The sequence below is a fragment of the Daphnia carinata genome, chromosome 1 (genome assembly GCF_022539665.2).
Source record: "Daphnia carinata strain CSIRO-1 chromosome 1, CSIRO_AGI_Dcar_HiC_V3, whole genome shotgun sequence".
Lineage (NCBI taxonomy): Eukaryota > Metazoa > Arthropoda > Branchiopoda > Diplostraca > Daphniidae > Daphnia > Daphnia carinata.
Window position 1 is genome coordinate 7,784,280 of NC_081331.1, and position 24,025 is coordinate 7,808,304.

Here is a 24,025-nt window from a genome sequence, read left to right on the forward strand (position 1 = left end):
CTCTTCTTTCTATTTTACAGTTATTAATGTGAACAATTGGAAAAACAACTCAGATGTGTTGCTAGACTTCATGCTGTAAACAAGGACACAATTTCACTTATTTTCTATTCTCCACTTGATCGGATGTTCTTGTAAAATCCGCTTCGTTTAAACGATTATTTTTCGTCTTCATTAAACGTTTTCTCATAAATACATAAACTTCTTTCTTTTGAGGCAGTTATTCATTTACAGACAACGGCGAACAACTGATGGAGTTACGTTTGCCCTGTTAATAGCCCTTCGTTTTTCTTTTATTTAAAGAAAGAGAATGTGACACTACTCGACACTAGAAAATCATATTCCGTCTTTCATGTATAAATAGCATCTTTCCAGAGTAAAAGTAGTAACAACGATAACAAAAAAAGAAAAAAAAGTTTTCAGAACTTAGTTTTTACCTGGAACAAAACACGGAAAAGGATAGACAGTGTCGCATTCGGCCAGCGTGTGCGAGTATCTGACGGGGCACAGTGCCCTCAATAAGTGTCAGCCGTATTTTACAGTTCTGTAGTACTGCCTTTAATGTCGACAAGCGGAAGAAAGCAAATAAAGGCATTCGCGAAAGATGAATAACTGCTATCACCAGATCAATAGATTTATCAAAGTAAAAGTTTGAAAAAAAAAAAATTTATCGCCCGTAGGTATGACTGATTGGGCTAGTCATGAAACATCCGTACACCGACTTTACGGTTTCCAATGGCAACGTGTCTTAGTTTAGTGTTTTCATTCAGAAGGAATGCCGGATGTTTATGTAATCTCCAAATCTAAAAGCGGTTTGTTGCGCTACCACCAGAGGAGCCCTGCGTTGGCAATGGCGCATAAACAAATTGATGGAAGGAACAAAAACTTGAACCCCTCCCCTCACATTTTAATTTGAATGCAACATCAGACAAGCCCTCTATTTAAAACAGAAATAATAAAAAAATAAAAGCAAAAGAGAGTAATTCGTTTAGACATTTTCCTATTAAAAACACAAGAAAAAACCGATGAACAAACGTCTTTTTAAGGCGTATTTAATGAGTAGTCTACGAGAACGACAGAACACAAAAAATAAACAAATGAATAAAAGAATAAAATACAATAAATGAAACCAATTTAAAATTTAAATCAGTATAGCTGATTGCTTCTTCAGTAATAAGTTGAACTTCAGAAGGATATCTGCCATGTTTCATCAACATCTAAACGCTATAATCTATATGCTAGTGTCCAGTCCCTTTTTAAGACTATTATATCAAATCACAAGTGGGCTCAAAGCTGTAGAAAATGATGTCTTCCTAGAAATAGGCCGCTCCATTCTGAAGACCAAAATATGTGTCAGTCTTGGCTTGACCGACTTCCTTTCTTCGACTGGGGAGCCATCCACGGCGAAACAGGTGGATAGCTTGGGTAATTTACTTTATTTTCTCGCCTATTCGATGTTTTCTTGTTTTCTTCTACGTACCCGAATATGATCGTTTGTTATTCCGTAAGTCTACGACATACCGTGTTAGGTTTAAATGTGTTGTTTGAAATATCTAAGAAAGATATATTCCCAAAAGAGAGAATTTTCGCTTACCGCAACTACCGCTCGTTATGTAGGTCGAGGAAGAATTCTAGCGGGTTGAGGAAGAGCAGCAATGCGGCACGGGTAAATAATAAACTAAGTAGGTCATTCATTTCCGAAAGAGTCAAGGAACTTGAAGTTTTATTCAGTAGATTGAATTAAATGTTTACTTTGAATTGGTTATTAGCCACCAGCCATCTTTCTTTTTTGAAACCGAAAGTGATTATCAAATAACTTAAATGTTTTAGCTGTAATGCTCTGCCTGTTAGATAGCAAGTAACGCCGTACACGTTGGCCGTAGTTTATGGAAAATTATGTTCGAAAAGTGGTCAAAATGTGCCAAATAAAAGAGTGCATAAGGTCTAAACTGGCATAACGTACAATAGGGTAGCTTTAATTCGGTGAGTGCGCTTTGGTTGGTCAAATGTTGATACAAAATTAGATGCTCGTTTTGCAAGAGATACGTCATTACCGGAATTGTTTCGTACTTTGACCTTCGTCATTGAACTCGATCATGTGCAAACGTACGACAGACTCTTAATGCAACTCCGTTCATTGCATGGGATTACACATTATAGTATTATTGCATAATTATGTGACAGGTAACTGTTGGCACCACCCATTTCCTCAAAAGCCATCAAACGGCAAAGCAACTCTGGAGATCAAATGAACCGGAATTTAAAATTTTTTAATTTATAAAAAAACGAGAAATATTTTTTGGATGGAGGATCAAGCAACTGCAACTGGTAAAACGTAAAGGAGAATAAATTTGTATATAATTTTTACCCATAGATATTACACTTTTATTGGCAAGTGGTAGAAATGCACACGAAGGACTTTTCAGGTTAACAAATGGACAGAGTGCATTTTATATTGCCCAAACCATCCCTAGCTGAATTTTTTTTCTTTTCTTTTTTCATTTTTCCTTTTTCCTTTTTCCTCTATTTTTCTTTCCGAACGCATAGTCCGCGTTGGAACACAATTTAGCCTGTGGGGCCGTGCACGGCACTGTACAGAACCAAAGATAAAGTAGGAAGGGCAGGTAGCGTGGATAGCTTTAGGCACTGAATACTAGGCGATGGCCTATATAAAAAGAAAAGGATCGTATCACTTGTATTTCAGTCGGTATCAAGGATCACACTCTGTTTGAGGGCTTCAGAGCGTGCGCGTGCATCTTCACCATTGAAGAAAATATCGTACATTGATATTTTGGATTTAAGTTTTCTTTCGTCCGTTTTCGCCCTAAGGGATACAGAGGTAATGAGAAAAAGTGTTTTAGCCACTGTGTGCTTTTCTTGACAGGTTGCTGTCGTTAATGTCTTCATAGAAATAGTTACAGGAATTTAACTCAGTCGATTGTGAACGATAGTTCTATTTGTTTTTAACTGACTGCATATCTAGAAAAAAAATGAGTGCCTTCCTGAAAAACTTCGTCGACGGCTACCATGATCTGATGATCAACAAACGAGGTAAGATGAATTTAATGTTAAACGGGAAAAGAATAGTGTAATATTTCATTTGATCGTGTTCCGATAAACGTAGAAATTTTCGGTGTATGCAAAAGCGATGTTCGAAAGAAGCTTACCATATTTTGACTCTCCCACCTCCTTTCCTGATGAATTGTTACGACGGATGCCCCTATACCGTAGTGTAGTTCTTAACAGTGGCGATGCTCCTGGTCCATTGACCTCATTCGACGACGCTCTGCGGTTGAGCCTCTCAGAGTAGTGACCCCATTTGTGTGACCACTGCTTAACGGAACTCAGCCAAATCTTGGAAGAGAAAACGTTAGTTGGACATTTCGTAACTTCAGTAGAAATAAAAAATTCCGCAGTGGCTTTCTTTGCAACTCTCTACTACTTAGCTTTACGATCACCTTCATGTGGCTATTGCGTCCGATTTCATAAGCCATTTACAATACCAAACGAAACACTTTATCCAAAGGCAACTCGTATTCTTCTTTCCAAATTTCTTCCTTTCGATTTGCAGACACAAGAGTGGATGGGTGGCTGTTAATGAGTTCGCCATTCCCAACTTTACTGATTTGCGCGTGCTACATCTACTTCGTGAAATATTTGGGACCGAGACTGATGCGTGATCGGAAACCCTTTGAGCTCCGGTCAGCAATCATTGTTTACAACGTCATTCAAGTAGTCTCCAGCATTTACTTAGTATACAAGGTAATAGACTAATTGGCTCTTCGCTGTTTTCTTCTGCTTCCGTGTGTTAGTGCTGTGGGAAGAAACGGTAGATGCAAACATCAGCCTTTCTCTATGCATTGTATCCATTATTAAATTTCCTTTACTTTGTTTCCTCTTATCACTGTGGTACGTTCACTTTTAGGGATTGGTTCACGCATGGCTGTTCCGCTATAGCCTTCGTTGCCAGCCAGTCGACTATTCTGATGACCCAGATGAGCTGATCGTCGCCCAGATGTGTTGGTGGTATTACTTCTGTAAATTCACCGAATTTTTGGATACGATTTTCTTCGTCCTACGGAAGAAGTTTGACCAAATCACCAATTTGCACGTAATCCACCACAGCATCATGCCAGCCGCCGTTTGGTGGGGAGTGAAATTCACTCCCGGTGGCCATGCCACCTTCTTTGGAATGCTGAACACCTTTGTTCACATCATCATGTATACTTACTACTTGTTAGCAGCAATGGGGCCGAAATATCAAAAATATCTGTGGTGGAAAAAACATTTGACAACAATGCAAATGGTACAATTTGTTACTGTCTTTTTCCACACGGCTCAGCTTTTCTTCATTGAATGCAACTTCCCCAAAATCATCGCGTACATCATGTGCTTTAATTCAGTGATGTTTTTAAGCCTTTTCTCGAATTTCTACATACAGGTATTTTCTTTTTAATATGTTCTAGAACTTACATTGACAATGGTTATGATAATTTGCCTGCGTTTGCTTGAGATGCTTTTTTGCTAATGTTATTTTGCAACTGTTGTATAGGCTTATATAAAACGCCGCCGACTGCCCGCCATTAAAAAGGACGACGATCATCATGATGGCTTGCATAACGGATTAGCTAATCACAGCGGCACATCTTCCGACAAAGCTACTAGCAGCAAAAATAGTGGCAAAGAAGAAAAAGAACGACGTGGAGTCGGAAAGATGATTACTACCATAATGACCAATGCGTCAGCTGCTTGTTACATTGGTCAGAATGGTCTCTATCAGTCAAAAGACAAAACGAAAGGAGCTGACTCCTGCAAAAGTAAAGCCAACTTCAACGGCAAATCTAATAGCCATTTACATAACCACACGAATGGCCAATTTGCAACCCAGAAGAAAAATTTGTAAAAGCTCCGCAGCTCAGTTCCGACTTGCCAAATTGAAATTGTCAAGTTCCACTCTCTTCCAATGTTTCCTTCGTTGTTTTAAAACTTTACCCTTTTCATATTGATCTTGCGGCCGTTTTATTGATAATCAGATATTAAACACTCTTGCATCTGGATGCAAAAGTAAGGGAAAACAGGCAAAACACACACGCTAAAGAAATGTAACAGGAGTGTATATATGCCGGAAAATTTTACTCAATGCATATGCAGTGACGCATTTTTGACGTCGGCCCAATACAAGCAGATTCGATATTTCAAACTATCATCATGTACCGTACTTTTCTTTGAGTCTGCTGAATCATCGTTTAACGGAATATTGGATGTAGACGAAACTTTCTACACTTGACACTAAAGGAGGTCAGTATGATTCTAGGCCACAAGATGTGCATTCCACAAGTGTCTTGTCTCGAAGTTTTCATGCCTTGAATCATATTTACCGCTAGAGCCACGGACTCGATGCACACGCAAACTGCAATAATATAGCTACAACCCTACCAATGACAAACTGACATTTTTTCTGCACGTCATCCTGGAAAAGTAGTCTAAGCAAAAAACTTATTTGCGACTTCTTTTCTGTCATGCTCTTTGCGGAAGAGGCTCTTTACCAAAGAAAGAAAATGCTGGTTTTGCGTTTTAACCCTAAGATAGGAGCACCAGGAAAGAGGTAGGAATCATGGATACTGTCGGAACTGACGTTTGGTTATTTAAAGTATTCCTGACAAACCTTATAATTCCATGGCGGAAAAGACAGAATGCAATCACAATAGGCTTTAAAAGGTCAAAAGCAAGAAAGAACAGCTTACAGTAACTTCTTAAAATAACATCGTCTATCCCCGCAATGCAATTGCAACGCATAATTATACATAAAAATGTGCACTATTGAAGACCATTTTAAAAACTGAATGTAATTTCAATTGAAAAAAAAAATGCACCAGTTTGCATGCATCTTGATGGAACAAATCACTCGTCATTTTAGGGTGTATACCAGCATTAGTGATTTAAATATTGGACACTCCTAAATTTGGAAGTACCATACCCCTGTATGTCCTGAGGAGCTGTTTCCAGGTAACGCTTAAGAACTAGAAGTTGCGTTGCATTCCTTTCTCAAACTTTCACAATTTTCTTCAATACGATACTCTCCCTTTGGTTTTCCATTCAAATATTATGTTTCCCGCTTTCTATACTGAAATGCCATAGCTTTCTAAAGCGCAAAAATATAGTTCAAAGCTTGTAACTAAAAATTTTAGTAGATTAAAACTCAAACCTACATGAGTTGTTATAGTTTTTAAATTTCTAGTGGTAATTTTGTGCTTCGCTAAAGGTGGAAACAATACGGTTGAATTGATGTATGGGCTACGCAATATACAGGATTTGGCCATCAGGGAAGGCGATTGATCGACGAAACTACCAACTGTCGATGCACCTGAGGCATTTGTTCGACAATTCATCCATGTACGTACCTACCGTACTACATTCCCGTCATCAGTTGACCTGTTCATTGAGCAGCCTGTTTCGGTTGTCTAACGATCCACCTTCTGGGGTTACTTGGCATCTACGTTCCTGCAGAACATTGTAGCTTTAAAGGAGGAAGTGGCACTAAACTTTTACAGAGGAAATACCAGAGGAGTACTTACAGATACCTCAACTGGATTCTTGTCAACTTCGTTTCATTGCGCAGTCGGAGTAAATCGAATAAACCTTTAAATGATTTCTTGCATACATTTTTTTCTATTCAGGTAACTACGAACCACCGGCTTTTTTTTCAATCTGCAATTTTTTCGCCTCTACAATCATAAAGTTGTTCAGAATTGTTTGCAGTGCCTCTTAACCAGGAATTCCTAGCTAATATTCTTTTTTCGCAGCTTACAACTCAAGAAGCAGTGTCAACGATGGGATTAGCAACCCACGAGCTGAGGTCGTCAGAAGCGAGCATCGAGAAACTAGAAGAACGGTATAGTGTTGAAAAAAGTCATCCTTGGCGACAACAAAAAGAAGTTGAATAAACTGCCTACTGGCTAAGTGATCTCTGTGATTTATCGTTTAAATGAGAATTTGAATAAAACTGTCGATTGCGAAAACACGCGATCTAGGCCTTTTTATTTCTGGCGTAGCTGACAATGAATTTCACGACTGGCTTTTGGAGTTGGGCATGGGTGCAATCCCCGATGAAACACCGAAGACGCTGCGTTTAACTTTCGATGGAAAAAATGCGAGTTCGCCACAAACTAAAATAGTTCCGAATAATACAATAAGCTAATTTTAGTAAGATTAGTTGTAGAAGGAAGTGTTGAAAACTGCCCTTGTAAGAATTGTGCACGGTAGTAAATTTGGGTTACGGCTTTCATCGATTAAAGATAAACTAAACATTTGATGGTATTCACAAGGGCTAGTCAAAACAAGAACTTTTCGTAATTCGAAGTAAGGACAAATGAATTCACATAAAGAGTGTTCAACACAAGAATATTTTAGAATCCAACAGAAGAAACTGAAGTTTAAAAATCCTTTTTGCCTTCCTTTCTCAAATAAACTAGCACCTTATACCTTTAGCCCATTTTAACTTAAAGCCTTCATTAACTGGCCTAGTTATAAGCTTTCTTAAGAATAAAGCAAGTAACGAGAACGTGCCTCGGCACGTTCACTATAAATAGGAACTTTCACTGTTGGTCAAAAGCCGCCCAAAACGGTCCTCACTTGCCGGCGCTAAAAGTAAATTTATTTCGGTTTGTCGGTAATCGCCCGAAACGGCCTAAATCCGAACGGCCGATTTTTAGTGATCGTCCAAATTTCGTTCGATACATCTCGAATTTGCCCACATATCTCCCCATTACGCCCAAAGTCGCCCAATACTGTCCGCCTTACCCCACGCATACTTTAACATGGTCCCGTATGGCCCCCACGGTTGATGGATAATATATAAAAAGCCATCTGTAACTCCCAAGGGTCAGTCGGTTGGTCAGAGGGCTTATCTTGTCTTAGTTGGTCACGTTCTGCTAAGTTCCGTGTGCCAGTGTTTACGTCTGTTAGTTTCATGGGTCACCTTAGACCTTTTTCACCATTCCCTTTGAGCCCGCTACCTCATTCTCGCAAGGTGAAGAGTAAGTTTAGTCCTTGGGTAATATCGCCGTACATGTCTGAGTTACCTCATATTCATGTTTGCTCTAAGTAATGGATTAGCAATTTGTAAGCTCTATTCTCTTCCGTTCTTATTTTGAGCCGCCATTCACTTGTTCATGGCACCCGCTGCTTACTGGATTTTAATGAGCAATTATCCCATTTAAATATATGTTTTCTTACGCTCCCATATACACGGCGTTGTTAGTAAAAGCGCCGCATTTAAATTTACCTTTCGTTATTGGAGGTAACATGACAACGTTGTGCCCTCGTTTGCATAGAGGAGTAGCAATGTTTGTTTGTTAAGGCACGTTCAGTCCCGTGTTTTTCTGCGTATTACGAATAACGTACTTAACGTTAATTGTAACCTTCGTAGCGTTCAAATTTACGTGCGTAAGAAAAAGAAACGTTACGTAACCAAAAGGCAATGAAAACGAAGGAAAAAGTAGTTCTTGCGTAGAGCTTGTAAAATGAAGTGGTTTTCATTTCCATAAGCTTTTGTAACGTTGCAGGTTCGTAGAAAATACATCAGCCAATTACATCACATCATTGCCCATTGCCGAACCTTGGTTGTAACGTATTCTATTTTTTTCCGCTACTGATCAGCTGTGGTCGCCAAATGTTTTTTGATAAATTCATTAATTGAATTTCACTCGATAAATAATATATTAAATGATGAAATTTAGTTTTAGAATTTTCTTCTCTGTATTTGATTTTTATCCTCACACGTGATTGGTGGTGAAATAGGACTGAAACGAAATAGGACTGGGAAAATAGGACTGAAAACGTTCAGTCCTATTTTTCCTGTATAAATAGAACTTAAAATTTCCAGTCCTATTTTTGCTGTAGAAATAGGACTGGCTTTGAAAACCTGTTACGGCAGTCCTATTTTTCTATGGCACTGGAGCTATTTCTCCTATAGATAGTCCAATTCCTTAAACATTATTTTTATATGGATAATGAGCCTCTAATTCGGTAGGTGATCCATTGCGTAAGAGCATCGGCTTATATCCTTTTTCCATTTGAAAGACCGATGGTGTTAACTCATTACTTAAATGGTGTACAAAACAATTTAATAATTTATTTCTTATCCTATTTCAATTTAAATTGGGGGGAGGATATGAACTATGTTGTATGTAATAGAATTCATTTAATAAAATTGTGTTATAGAAAAGGTTGGTGATAATTTTTTGAGTTGGTTACAAACAAGCATTTTCATCGCAAATAACGGTTTTTCCCGTTGCCGACAGAGGCATTAGTTTCTCCATTGTTATTTACCCGCTTCATTCGACTTGGGCAGGGGAATCGAACACGCACAGCGCTTTTTCTTCCCTTTGCTTGTTGGGACAGTTGATGTGCCCGGTATGGGGCAGCAAGAATGTGTAATTTGTGTGGGAGTTATGGCCCAAAACCAAAATGTGTCCCAACTTTTTTCCACTTTCCCCTACTTGGATGGTACCGCTTGAACTTAGTTTCTGTGCACAAGAATGCCGAAAAACTGGCAAGACACTACGGCACAACTTGCTACCGGAGGAAATCAGGCCTTACTAGCAGTACTCGATATACGTTCGATGTTTAAAAAATAGTTTCAGGTGGATATCTACAGTGTTTTGGGGGATAAGACATTAAGAATTAGAATACAGCGAGTGAATAAGAACTACCATGGAATTCCTAAAATTTGCAAATTGGTCGACTCAAACATGTCGGAAGAACATTGACTGAAGTATCTTTTCGAGGTCTCCGACTTTTAGAAAAATTTATCCACCGAAGTCAAAAATATGAACGCGTGAATTAATTCAGGACATCTGTGAGAAGTTAATGCAAAAGTGAGAAACGAACAAAGAAAATTAAAATGACCATTGAAGCCAAAAAAGAATCACTACTAATCGCAAACCATACGGCTTCTACTGCAAGAAGTTCGGGCACGTCTTCCTAAACTTTTTTAAAAATCCAGAATATTCATATTCTAAGGCTTCGTCCCGAGATGTTGCACCAGGTCGACTTCAACGGGGAACAAAGCAGTTAATCTGGCGACAAAAGCTCCTAGTAAACAGCAACAATTATACCTTATTAATAATCGATAGAACAAGGTAATTCAAATCAGTTCTTTGTGGTCAAGCGGGGCCACTGCATTGATTGACACCGGTGTAGCAATTACAGTGAGACATCCGTAACTAATGAATAAAAGTCAGTTTGTTCAGCAGCCATAGGATTGCTTCGGGAATATTCTTGCAAAAGGTTCACGAATGATCAAGGATCTCCTCAAGGAGTAGCAGAGAACCTGGTACCTCACAAAAATAGATCTGCGAAAAGAAAAGTGATAGTTATGGAAATGTCAAGGATGGAACTTCTGACGAAAAAGGTTTTCTCGAGAAAATTGGATACCTACATAGTAATAATCAAACGAAGTCACTACTTCCCACTATCAGCTTACCGCTTGCGGCAATCTCTCTTCCCACAATAGAAAAATTGGAAGATACCGTGTTGATGTACAGCGATCGTCAAGAAATACCACCGTATTCGATTAATCCAGTCCCAGTTAAAGTTTATTACAAAATAGAAGGTGCTTGTATTCTAAAACTTTCGGATTCACTTATGACCACCAAATGCCCGTCTACGGACACACCGTCATGCAGGCCGATCTAGAAAATACTCCTGTAGCCAATCTGTATGTCATACCAATGTAAGGTTCGAAATGAATCTATTCCTTACTTTTAATTATTGGATAGCGATGATGAACTGTATTGTTGCACTGTTTTCGAGTATTTTTACTAAGACCAAATTGATAATTGACGAAAGGAGACTTACGGAGACAGTCTGACAGAGATGGCACTTAAAAGAAGACTCGCTGTGATGACAACTGAAAGTAGACTGCTTGGCAGTAAAAAGTAGACTGCACGGTAGAATTACTAAAAGTGGAATGCTTCAAAACTTAAAACACACTGACTGAAAGTTAAAAGTACACTGACTGACAATCTGGAAACAGGGCAACATTTATACGGAGGGGCAAGGTCGTTTAGGATTTGGTGTCCCAACGGGAATAAATATTCTGCGTGTAAATGTAACACCTTGAAGAATTGGCAAGTTTGAAGGCCAGAGCCATCGGTAGATGACCTGTTGGCGGAAGAGGGAGAAAAGGGTTGCAAGCGTGGGAACGAGAGGGGAATGTAAGGAATGCGGTTGGCCGTTCCTTACATAGCATCCCGGGCCGAAAGATTGCGTCCCGCAATCTATAAAGAGAGATATTTGGTCAATGTTGGATCGGGCAAACAAAGGTGCGACATTTTTTAAATTTTTTTTTTTTTAAGAGAACGTGGGTTCCGCAGCAGGCGAGAATCCAGAGGTCCCTGAATGCGAACATCTACCCGGTAGCCGTAATGCCAGAAACATCTGTAACATAACCAGGTCCAGGGCTGAGAAGTCCGTAGTTGCTTGAGCGTTGAACTCGACGTGGTCTCTGTGGATTCAGACGTCTTCTTTAGTTCGTTAGCTCTTGTGTCTGATAGGGGGGTGTCTAAACCTAGAACACCTTGCCTATCAGAAAGGGGGAGAAGTGTGACTGGGACAGCGTCTATTTCTTAGCACGCTGTCGCGGCAGTCGATACGAGGGATGCACTCCGGCTGGCGGAGGATAATATAATTTTTTAAGTTCAAGTTTTTTTTGCGCGCACCGATGATAGCCAAATGCGATATTAGACCTGTAAAGTTGGCTTGGTGGAAGGGTTAGGAAAATTAGGGAAAAGAATGTGTAGATATCAGCAGAATCTTCTAAAACAGTATGTGCAATGTTTAACCGGCCATGGATAAATCTTCTTTCGTTGATGGGTCGTCAGTTACTTGTGCAGATGGAGCGTGTTGGCGATGGTAAATTATGTTGAGTTGTGCGATGAGGATGTCGAATAATTGGTCAGGAATCGGCTGTAGGAGAGGGCTGGTGAAGTCGTACGAGTATTTAGTGTAGAAAAAAGGTATAATAAAGATGATCTGTTAGTTTCATCTTCGCATTGGGCCTCGGGCGGGTTAGTGGATCATTGAGTTGCGGAGTGCTGTAGCAGTTTTTTGTTTCTGCGAACCTTGTTCCTGGTTTCTTGAATTCAGAGCAATATTTTTGTATGATAGAATGCATGGAGGCATTGGCAGGAATATCGTTGGCTTGGTGAGCAATGAAGTTGGTTGAAAGAACGTGAGGTGGTTCAAAATCCTCGGCAGATGGCGTGGTTGCTGCAGTAGAACGAACAGCCGAAGGTTCGGATGAAGAGGTTCTCTGTGAAGAGGTAGTTTCTTTGATATTGCTAGATTGTCGATTGCACTGTGTTTGAAAATCTTCGGTTGAATAAATGGCGATATTACTCTTGATATGCTTGGGGCAGGCTTGATCTTCGTTTTGGTAGTAGGATATGGCTGTTAAATCTTTTTGATTACGTGACACGGTAGCGCATTTAATGAATGAATCGTCTTCTTGCGGTGCTGCGGCGTCATTTGAGGGTTGACCTCCTATCGTTTTTGGAAGTTCAGGTGTAATTGTTGGAATGGAAAGAGGTTCAGTGGTAGTGATGATTGTATCTTCTGGAGTTCGTTTCTCACTGAGCATGGGATTTACTTGAATTTTTACTGGTACTTCAATGTCAGTCTGCCGTGTAGAGATGTCTCTCAAAATTTTTCCAAATTTCTTCAATTGACGTGTAATTTTTTCGTTCCATACTGTTTTAATCAACGTCGTATTTATCTTGATGGCTTTCTGCATTCTGTGAATAAGTTAGCAATTGCCGACTAGATGGCGCTATAGAATTGCTAAACGTTAAGGATGGCACTGGAAAAAGTCTCTTCAGGCGTTCGGGGTGCGAGGTTCACTGTCACCAAATGTAAGGTTCGAAATGAATCTATTCCTTACTTTTAATTATTGGATAGCGATGATGAACTGTATTGTTGCACTGTTTTCGAGTATTTTTACTAGGACCAAATTGACGAAAGGAGACTTACTGAGACAGACTGAAGCTGGTAACACACTGACTCAAAGCTTAAAACACACTGACTGACCATCCGGAAAAAGGGCAACATTTATACGAAAAAGCAAGGTCGTTTAGGATTAAGTGTCCCAACGGGAATAAATATTCTGCGTGTAAATGTAGCACCTATATGTGAAGAAGTGATAAGTTTGAAGGCCAGAACAATCGGCAAATGACCTGTTGGCGGAAGAGGGGGGAAAAGGGTTGCAAGCGTGGGAAATGTAAAGAGTACGATTGGCCGTTCCTTACACCAATATTGTTGGAAAAGGAGGGAATTTACATTGGGAGCTTTAGAAGAACTGCACAAAAAAAAAAAATGAAAACGCAGCATAATTTGGCAAAGCCCCACTGGCGGACTGAGTATTGACTTCCTAGGGCCGTTCCCGTTATCTCAGGGATAAACAAAGGATAGTAGTTGCAGTGGCTTTCCTTTCTAATAGAGAAGGGCTGAAAGCTATACCAACCGGCAAAGCAAAACGATAAGAAATTCATCATTAATAAACCGTTTCTACGCCATGGAGCTCCAAAACAGATAATTTCCGATAGAAAAAAATGTTCGTCGCAGACTGTATTCAAGCAGTGGTCAAGAAACAAAACACCAAAAAAAAACGACCTTCAGCTATCATTGTCAGCCAAAAGAGCCAAAAGAGTCTAGGAGATAAAAAGGTGGTGTATAAGCTACCCAAAAAAGTGGGAAAATTTTAAAAGCTCATTCATCGTTGGTTGGGACATTTTAAATTTTGACGAACACCACTTTGATGAATGATTGACATGGGTAACAGGGCGAGGAAACGTGGATATTGTATGCAAATTGGTCTACCATACAACTGTGCTGACCTTCCTTATTTTAGCTTTTTCAATGGAGGGGTTAAACACACAAACCAAGCGACAGGCCGACCCTTTCATCCTCAGATTTTCTTTAGCTATTGTCAAATATAGACATGTCTGGAGAACTTGGAAGTGATAGCAAAATTGTTTCTTCTTTGTCACGTAGTGGACGCCGTTGTATCCTCGATCACCAGGCTAGCAGGCTAGCTAGCAGGATGTCGAAGATAATCTATTTTAGGCGGGAAAGTGGGATTGGCGATTATTTCCAGAATGAGATTCATATTCCGGGCGGCTCTTTGATTTGAATGGATCCATATGGTTGGTCCAAACGCAAAGCTTCGGGAAATGTAGAATAAGACAGACGTAAGAGGACAACTAGACAGACGTAAAAGGACGCTAGCCGAACGGACAGAAGTAAATTCACGCTGTCGAAACGAAAGACGAAGAAGTTGAGAAAATGGGTGGTGAACGCAGTGGGTACAGCCGACGCTAAAGCTCGAAAAGGGAAGTGTACGCAGTCCTTTGAGAAGAGATCATTTTTCCTACAGTGCCCTGATCTGGATGCACCTATGCTCAAGCGGCTGAAAACCATCAGAAAATCACCATTGACAAAGAGTGTCACCGATCTACGAGAGAAAGAGCTTTTGTCGACGCTGTATAAAATCCTTGACGTTGCTCGACCCTTGGGACACGAAATAGCCAGACGTAAAGATCCAAGAAGCTGTGGATGACTCGATGCAATTATGGGCCTGCTCTTTTAATGTTGTGACGCATCGGCGTTGTTTTAACATCTTACCCCAAATGGATACTTTTATTTCTCCTTTGGCTGGCGAGTGCAATGTTTCAGGGTGAGCATCCCAATGGCTCTATGGAAGAAATTTTATCCAAGAGATTGTTCAAACGGCCACAGCGAAGCCGCGCTTAATGCCGTCGGTCGAGCTAGTGAACAAATGCAACGCACTTCTGCCAAGGGCAAGCGTTATCGAAGCGGCTACAGCGGTAGCCATAGGCCCTCACACCAGCCGTACAGCGAATCGGTCAGGCAGCGTTCCAGCCCAAACTTCCCGCCGGCGGTTGGCCCTAGTAACCATGGCAAGTACGTCCCTAAATTTATTTCCCCTGCTTCTCCACAATCTATTGGAAAGTACCAACTAAACCTAATACATTCTATTTACTTCATATAGATGGCGCTAGCTACAACCAGAGTCATAGAAACCTGGTTGCTCCGCGCTGTGCTGTAAATGCCATAAGGGTATGATGGGACTTGTGCTTAAAATTTCATCGATTTTGTGGGCGGTGCTGGCAGTGGTAAAGAGCAATCTATTGAATAGATCTAGAGATATTCTGACATATCCCTATAAATATCATAAGGAGACGATTAACTACACACTTGTTAAGGTGTAGTGTATAACAGTCATGAATGCAATGCGGGAGACCCGAGTTCGAATCCGATTTCAGTCTTTTTTTCCCTTTCGTAATGTAAGCTGGTCACGCGCTAGGTTCCACTTTCCACGGTTTTTTCCACTCATTTCAATTCTAGATTCATTATCAAACAATGGAAAGTGGAGCGCGGTTTGCGATATTAGGCCTGTCTGGCAGTTTAGATTTCGGCGCAGGAGGTATATATAGGTAGGGCGAGCTGACAGGCCGTTATTATAGCAGGCCATGCTTAAAAGATACGCTTACCTTGGCCATCCAACTACTCCTCTAAGTACAAACCGCTGGAAGGGTGTTCTACAGCTGCTGATTCTATTTCAACCTCCCCTCGTTTTTTCGGGGCTGCTATGATTGGTTGTCGAAATTTCGGCAGGACACAGCACATTGGTTGGTATTATGTAGTGCTCTACCAGGACCAGTGTTTTTCAACTTTTTTTTTTTCGTTATCTAGATAAGATACGATAATTTGACAAGTTGGAAGATTAAGATAAGTTAAGTTAACGAAAAATCGTGAAATAATGATAAAGATACCGATAACAAAAAGATAAATCGATTTTGAATCGATTGATATATCGAATTTTGAATCGATTATATATAGAACTTCTTATCGATTTCTATATAGAATTATTAATTGATTACGATATTGCAATTTAAATCGGTATTGTATTGATGGGTAAAATAGGTTAATACATCATTTTTTAACGGAATAATGTTTTGATACTGAATCTTTTGGTGTTGTGAATCAAGCTGAATTCAATTGCTTAATTGGTTTTTACAACAATTGAATCTTACTAAATGGGAATTATTAATGTAATATGTAAACCTGTATCAGAACTTCAGAGTTTTTTTAGAGAAAAACATAGACAGATCAAATGCTTTTTTCAATCTATTTGGTCCACTTGTTTTTTTTTTAACAAACAAAAGCGACGAAAATAAATCAGATTTAAGGCGGTTACGTTTAGTCGATAGAATATCGGTGGCCGTACTGAAAGCTCTCTCAATACTTCCAGATGACGCAGGAATGCCAAAAATGTCTCTCGCAATAGGAGAAAGAATAGGAAAACGATGGCTGTTGATCCTCCAGAATTGTAGCGGCCGTACTGGTTTCTTTCCCTTTGTTGGATCTTTAGCTTCAATGTTCTCCTCCATAGGCAAAGTCGGCTCGTTCAGGTATGTTTCCAGTTCCTCAATCGCTCTAGTACAACCAACTGAACTCGATCGTCGTGGCTCGATAACCGTGCTGTATAGAGACCGCGGCTTCCTTTTAGAGGGTGTAGGGCCATTCGCATCCTTTTCTCGTTCCTGCAATGGTTGACACTGCGTGTCGATGACAGGTGATTCGATGGCTAATATGATTTTTAAAAAATTAGATGTGTAAGAGGTACTTCATTTAACATTTTCTTACCATGTTTGCGATAAAGCTTCTCCAGCTCAGATTTTACGGCACCCAAAACCATAGACTCAGAGAGGTTTCCGGTTGGTCTTATAGAAGTAGTTGTACAGTGAGCACGCAGTGTTCGCTACAATTCGCCCGTTCACATCAAGAATTGTTAGTGACACCTTTGTAAACATATCAAAATATGCTGGAATCACAATCCCAACCGTTTCATGATCTGCTTGAAGTTCATCGGTGGCTTCTTTGAAAGTCTCCAAAATGATGACTAACTCTTTCAAAGTTTTCAATTCAATCGCTGTAAATTTTCCGTGCTTTTTCATTGCGTTTAATTTTCCTTGAAGAGACGGATCCTTCTCTAATGCTTCAACCAACTTGCTGAACATTGAGTACTGCGAACTCCAACGCGTCAAATTCTTTGCGGGTATGCGAAAATTTACCGAGTTTACTAATGTTTTAGTATCAATCACGGTGTGACGATTGAAATTGACAATTTTGCTAGAGCGAGTGATAGCTATGCGTGCCACGCCCTGTAAATGAAATATCAAATATTAATCCAAGATTGAAATAAGATTATATCAATAACAATTACCATCAGTGATGACAAAGCGTCTTTAATCACCAACTGGAGAGTATGAGCGATGCAAGTGGATCGTAGTGACGACGTCAAAACGTAATGCTGGTCGTCTGCATTAACCATCAATGTGGGTCCTTGAAAGAGATAGGTGTCTTCTAAACTTGACTCGACGTCCTCCATTTCACTAGCGTCTTCGCTGTCTTCTAGAAGTTCCGTCATCTCACTGTCAAACTCCGACAAATTTAAAATCCCGTCAGGATCTTCCAGATCAAGCTCCAGTTCCACCATTTCTGTTTCATCAGCCAATTGGACAATTGGCGTAAAGAAATGAATTCCTTCACTTTCAGCTTCCCGAGCTTGCTGCTGCTCTTCGTGAGTTGGCTCATCAGGATGTCCTCCTTCATCTTCCTCCCAACTAGGAAAACCACAGAACTGAGCCGCAATCATATTACTGCCACCATCCGTCATTACTTTAAGCACCTAAAAATAGACAAGAAAATTATATAATTTAAAATCAAGTACAATATAAGAGGCATTAGCTCACCTTTGTAAAGGGAATTCTCCATTTCAGCAACATTTCTTCGTATTCTGCAATGATAGCATCTGCTGTATGACGACCACTCATTTCTTTGAGACCCAAGAAGCAATTGAACAACTGGAAATCAGCGGTCACGGCTTGGCACGTAAATCCAATGTATCCATTCATGTTCTTTGATGACCAGATGTCAAGTATAATGGTAAAGCTAACAGCTGTAGTTAGTTTTTCCATGACGTGTCTTCGGACGGTTGCCATCAATTTTGGTAAAAGACACTGGCGCATTCTTAGGGGAGAGGGTAGTTGGTACCCAGGAGCTGCCACCTGATGTTGGAAAAAGAACATCATACTTCGATCAAATGAAATTAGCAGTAAACATACCTTAAGTAATTCACGAAATCCAGGACGTTTCAATAGGTTTAGAGGAAGATTTTCTTCGCACAGAAACCTGATGACACTATCATCCAGTGATTCCTTGCATGCCTTACACATTGGCTTGTTAGGGTAGGTGAAGTCCAGCATAGAAGTGGAACTTGGCCTGCTTTGGTGTAGAGCCGCAGAAGTTGAAAAACGGTCCAGCTCCTCTTTGTGTAGCAATGTACAGTGGATCTTGAAGTTGCTGAAGGAAGTTTTATCCCCCGCAAAATATTTATGACACAGCTTACAACAGGCAAAAATTTTTCCTTTAAGGGTCTTACGCCAATCTTCAAAAAACTGTGAGCGCCAGTTTGGCCAAGAATTAACAGTAAATGATGGCACTGGCTCGCTTCCTGGTGGCAATGAAGGCTGCTGATTTGAAGACGTACTGCTGTTTTCTGTTGCATCATCCTCAACCAGATCAGAAATATTTTCTGCATTCGGAGTGATGCTTGATTCTAAACTGTCGATATCTTGTTGTTCTTGTTGTCCCTCTTCTTCGATTTGGGGTTTTTGGTGGTCGTGGCATTGTTCACACACTAAACATTAAGAATTAGAATGAGAACAGTGAAAAAGTTAGAAATTTACAATTCATACCTCCGTTCTTCGACGAATCAGATCGATCTTGGATGAAACTTCCAAAACCCAGATTGTTTACATACGTATGGTCACTGGAAATACCCATGGAAAATTAGGTAATTAATTTCCATTTGATTTCTTACACTAACACGATTATAAGTGTAGAAAAATTATAAAAATAAAACTTACACTTTAGTTAACACTGAATTTTTCACTCGTAAAAGCGTGGTTCTCATCAAGCAAACGCGTACTTCTCAGTTCTCACCCAAAGCGTGGTTTGCATACTAAACTGCAACATGAGAGCAAAAGGCAAAGTCACTTTATTTGCAGTCACGTGGGGTCACGTGATAAGGTCGTGTGAGGTCACGTGATGATGTCATGTGGAAAGGTCATGTGATAAGGTCACGTGATGAGGTCACGTGGGGTCACGTGACTTTTAATATCTTTTCGGTATCTCGAAAAATTCAGATAAGATACGTTAAAGATAGCAGGAAAAATCAGAAGATGAAAGATGCCAAAAGATATCAAATTATCGTATCTTATCTCATCTTATCTGATCTTTTTGAAAAACACTGTCCAAAAGCTGATGGATCCAATTTTCAATTTTTAATTAAATTTAAAATTTAATTTCAATTTCTTTTTTTTTAAATCAAAATTCAGTCCTATTTCTCCATGGTATCAGTCCTATTTCTCCTTAGAAATAGTCCTACTCCATTTACCTTGTTCCAAGGGGAACGACGAGCCTCCAATCCGGTAGGCAATGTACAACACATTGTCACGAATGCTTTAAAAACTCTTATCTTATTTTTATTTTAATTGCTGGGGAACATGAATTATTTTGAATCTATGTTCAATTAACAAAATACTATTAACTGAGGTAACGTTTGAACTAATGTTTTACTATAAAGCTCTTATCTTATTTTTCTCTTATCTTATTTTTATTTTAATTGCTGGGGAAAATCTATTCATACTACAGATATATACTTATATTGCACATTAGAAATTTTACTATTTCAGGTTAAATAGAATTTTATTAAATGAACAGTTAAAATTAAAATAGACTTAAAAAGAGCGGTAAATAGACTGTGAAATGGGTTCCCTATTTCTCCCAGTCCTATTTCTCCGGTAGAAATAGGACTGGAAATTTTCAGTCCTAAAACTCAACGAAATAAAACTGTTGCTCCTAGTTTTTGCAATATTTGTTGATGTTTCGTTTCCTTTATACGTATTCAGTTTACTTAAGCTGAAGCCAACAATGCAAGGCTATGATCTTACTGTTTGACAAGCTTAATCTGGTTATTTATAGGTAAACTGAAAGCAGACAATGTAAGCTACTGTACACTGTTTTTCAATGAGTTCTATATGCAGTTTAATTACTTGCAAACTGAAGGCGACCATGTAAACTATTCTACACTGTTTATTGTCGACGAATTTCCATACGGCTTAATCACGTTACTTCATCACTTAACTTACATCTAGTTTGGTTTTTTCTCGTTAATATCAACTGAAGCCAATAACGCGAAATTTAACCTTTCACTCATGTGTTGATGATACATGTAATTGCGGTTTACTAACTTAACCGATTTCTATCTATTCAAACTCTAGCATCAACAAGACAGGTTAGCAAGCAACTATACCTATGCTACAGCCACAGAAATAAATGAGGGAATACCTTATCAACTGCGAGACATCAGCAGCCCTGTAGACGAGATAATCAACGAGAAGGTCAACTATGGTTTCAATTTTACGAACCAACATTTAATCAAGCCCAAGACATGTTTGCTACTTTAACTTTAATTGAAAGTCTAGCCAGACAGTAGAAAGATCTAAAAGAAAATGTAACGACTCGCCAAGCGAAGCCCCTTCTTGCCCATTTTGTTCAAATAGACTAGAATCCTATACCTGAAACCTCCTATACCTTTAACTAAAAACCTTTATTGACTGATCTACTTTTAAATTTTCTAATGAATATAGCAAGTAATGAGGACATGCCTCGACACGCCTGCTATAAATAGAAACATTAACAGTTTGTCAGAAGCCGCCTAAAACGTTCTGAACTGGCCGGCACTAAAAGTGCATTTATTTCAGTTCGATGAGAATTGCCCGAAACGGTATGACCAAGTAATTGACTAGCAATTTATAAGCTCCTTTACCTTCTGATCTATTTCGTTCAACTAGCTACTTGTGGTGTTTTAATACACGATTATTCCATTAAAATACGTATTGCCTTACGCCAACTTATACACGGTATTGTAAGTAACAGCGCCGCATTTAATCTTATGTTTCCGCATTGGAGGCAACATGACAATATCGTGCCCTTTACATCTGGTGGTAGCAGTTTTTGAACTCACTTACAATGTCGCGGTATACTAGTGCTAAGCCTAAGACAAAACGTATCATTTTCCGAAAAGGTAGTAAATTTAATGACGATTTTTCCATGAAAATTTTTAATGTTCCAACTTCCACAACTGAACTGACTCTACTTACTAGCCTAACACTCATATGACTTTCGATCCTTCACCTTTCCCAGGCAACAAAAAATTCTCCAGCAACATTGCGCCAAAGTCCTGCTGATGTCGTATTGTAATACTGCCTGAATGTTTTTTAATAATGTGGCAATGTTGTTTTGCACCCACTTTTATGTTGCACTTCAATATTGCTTTTTCAATACTGAAGCAATATTGTTGTGCAACATTGAATGCTTGTATTGTAAATAGCCACACTATATTGATTTTTCTCAAATTGTATTTGCATATTATTAAACTAATGAATTAACTATAGTAGTTGAATTTATAATAAATTAATCAATATGAAGACGAACTGATAGACAAAACTTCTGTATTTACATATATAAACATATCTTGGTTACGAATGGACACGATGAAAGCTCAGTGTAAATTGACATATAAATAACATTAATCAGGATCTGACTCTATTGCAAGCGTAATTTGTACTGCCTCTTCTTCCTCTTCATCTGATGTCGGTGACGCGGATTGTAATTTTTGGGGACTTCGCGAAATAGGGACTATAATTTTCTTTTGACGGATTGGCGCACGCACCAGAAAAAGGGATAGCTGTGTATCCATGTCGCTCGGACTGGTAAGTGGGTATCGCTTGAATACCGCATCTATATAATTTCATAAAAGAAGCATGAGTAGCAGAAATAACTGAAAAAGTAAATAAATTACTTACCTTTTACACATTTGTAATTCTGGAGTGATCCATAAAAACTTTTTTGGGGCTCTCCTTATTTGCGTTGGTTTTTTGAGTACGTATTGGGTTGCTACTTCCTTTGTAAGCAGCTTGTTCATGATTCCGTAAGCCATTTTAGGACCATCCACTCCACACGTACGATAGAGTTCCTCTGTCTGCATTTAGAAACATTCAAGAAGTAAATTATTTTTAATTTTATCCTAGAAATTTAAAAACACTTACAATTTTTTTTAAAACTTTGTTTCTCAAATTCTGATTCAGTTTTTCAATATCTTGAATATTCTGAATTGGCAACACCAGATCATCAGCTTCGTCTTCGTCGTCTGCTATGTCAACATTCGTCTTTGTCAATGTTGACATTGTATTTTCAATTGCGTCTATTCGAGATTCAATTCTATATAGATAATAGATATAGATATATATAATGTGATATATATATCTATATATATCTATATAGATATATAGATTCGATATCGAATCTCGCGTCGAAATTTTTCATGTGTTTTTCCAGCAGGTGTTTTATTTGCATCATGGTTAAGGTGAGGGCATGCCTATTGATAAGTTTGAAGCAAAATGTTAGCTAACAAGCAAACGTATTGCAATTTAGAAGACGTTACATAGTATAGGCAAAGGTAATAAATGGTGAAATTTTACAATTACATAACTTAACAAAACAAAGCAAATTTGGCTTACGTTTTTGTCCTTTCAGCAGTAATTATAAGAGGTGGCGAATTAGGAAGTTCCCCTGTTCCAGTGACATCTATGTTATCAACATTCATGAATGCCGATAAACTTTGGTCAACGTCTGCTGAAAGTAAACTAAATGGTTTTAAAAAGGTATCTAACCCAAGGCTTATGTTTTTTACCGTCTTGCATACTATATAAAGTTGAAGATGAAGAGCTACGAAAACTTGAAAATGTTGGTGAGGAATGATGAGATGATGAAACGAAGTGGATGCAAAAATTTCTGCAATGTGTAAAAACATAGGTAATGTACGAAATGTATGTTGCATAATCTATAAACAACTAATGAAATTATTGTAAAGTTCTTAGTTTAGGTGGACTGCACAAATATACTTACCTGCTCTGAAGGCTGGTGGAGGCAACTTGTTTATCGGGCCATTAATGGTGGAGCAACCCAAATTTTGCATCCTCGAATCTCCTGTTGAAGACAACAATAATTAATAGGTTTTGAAAAACATACCTAGCCGTAACTCTAAATTATTAAAATATTACCTTTATTTTCAGGTTATTGAAATGTAACTTGAAAATGAAATAAAAATTTCCGTACCTGTTGTTTCCCTCGATGTTTTCAGAAGCTTATTCTTCGGCATAGCTGATGTGTCATCATCATAGTTGTTGAAGTACTTCGGGTTGGCTGTTCTTTTCCGTGGATTTTCCATTTCACTCTCCACCAAAAAATCGCGATTGGTGGCTCGAAGGGATCTTCTAATCGCTTGTTCAAAATGGTCTGAAAATAAATTATGCAAGGCATTTAAAACCAAACATTGAAAGTGTATTGTAATCATATATAACAAAATACATTATGATAGTAAGAGAAGTATTTAAATTAATGCTTAGCAATGGTAATCTTACTTGTAGTAGAAACTACTCTACATTGGTAGTTTATCAAGCCAGCACTCGGATTTTTCAGTTTTCGGACAAGATTTTTTAGTTTTTCTTGCTCGGATGCCGATGCACTCCACAAACACGTTATTTTAACCGGATCAATCCAGAATGTAGGAACAATTGGGAATATTTCACAATTTCGAAAATTGGCGTGTTTGATTCGCACCACACTGAATTTCGAAGGTGAGAAAGCCATTTAAAATGGAACTACGTTCACCACGGAAAAATAATACCAACTGAGATGAATATAACAATGCGGTATTCGAATGGGGTATAAACGATGAGCTCATCTGGCCAATGCCGCGGGTGAGTGGCTTAACGGTTTGTATAAGAATTTTTGAAATGTTACCCCCGGCCAGTCA

General features: G+C 38.9%; 2 protein-coding genes and 1 long non-coding RNA gene across 8 annotated transcripts in view; 2 read left to right on the top strand and 1 right to left on the bottom strand.

The window, feature by feature from the left end:
• Nucleotides 1-210, top strand: part of LOC130691313 (cohesin subunit SA-1-like) — a 42,079-nt gene extending 41,869 nt beyond the window's left edge. For all 5 annotated transcript variants that reach the window (XM_057514237.1, XM_057514236.2, XM_057514239.2 and 2 more), the window contains one exon: nucleotides 21-210. In XM_057514237.1, coding sequence (XP_057370220.1) covers nucleotides 21-27 — 7 coding nt within the window. In that variant the 3' untranslated portion in view covers nucleotides 28-210. The remainder of the gene's footprint in view (nucleotides 1-20) is intronic.
• A 1,031-nt stretch (nucleotides 211-1,241) lies between these two features.
• LOC130691428 (uncharacterized) lies at nucleotides 1,242-3,253 on the bottom strand. Its single transcript, XR_009421312.1, has 3 exons — nucleotides 3,165-3,253; nucleotides 1,592-1,711; nucleotides 1,242-1,507 (listed from the first exon to the last, which is right to left on the bottom strand). It is a non-coding gene; the product is annotated as an uncharacterized LOC130691428 (long non-coding RNA).
• LOC130691427 (elongation of very long chain fatty acids protein 7-like) lies at nucleotides 2,681-5,200 on the top strand. Of its 2 annotated transcripts, none has more exons than XM_057514372.2 (5): nucleotides 2,681-2,836; nucleotides 2,965-3,048; nucleotides 3,569-3,759; nucleotides 3,923-4,438; nucleotides 4,550-5,200. In XM_057514372.2, exons 2-5 carry the CDS (start codon nucleotides 2,988-2,990, stop codon nucleotides 4,898-4,900), a joined length of 1,119 nt encoding a protein of 372 aa, XP_057370355.1. In that variant the 5' UTR covers nucleotides 2,681-2,836; nucleotides 2,965-2,987; the 3' UTR covers nucleotides 4,901-5,200. The 2 variants fall into 2 exon arrangements, with proteins under 2 accessions (XP_057370355.1, XP_057370353.1); XM_057514370.2 differs by having other exon boundaries at nucleotides 2,682-2,836; nucleotides 2,981-3,048.
• Nucleotides 5,201-24,025: the final 18,825 nt, after the last annotated feature.

Excerpts from the sequence above, each read along its gene's own strand:
- LOC130691427 (XM_057514372.2), top strand. The coding sequence starts at position 2,988 with ATGAGTGCCTTCCTGAAAAACTTCGTCGACGGCTACCATGATCTGATG. Across the intron at positions 3,049-3,568 it reads TCTGATGATCAACAAACGAG|ACACAAGAGTGGATGGGTGG; the intron begins GTAAGATGAATT and ends TTCGATTTGCAG. Across the intron at positions 3,760-3,922 it reads GCATTTACTTAGTATACAAG|GGATTGGTTCACGCATGGCT; the intron begins GTAATAGACTAA and ends GTTCACTTTTAG.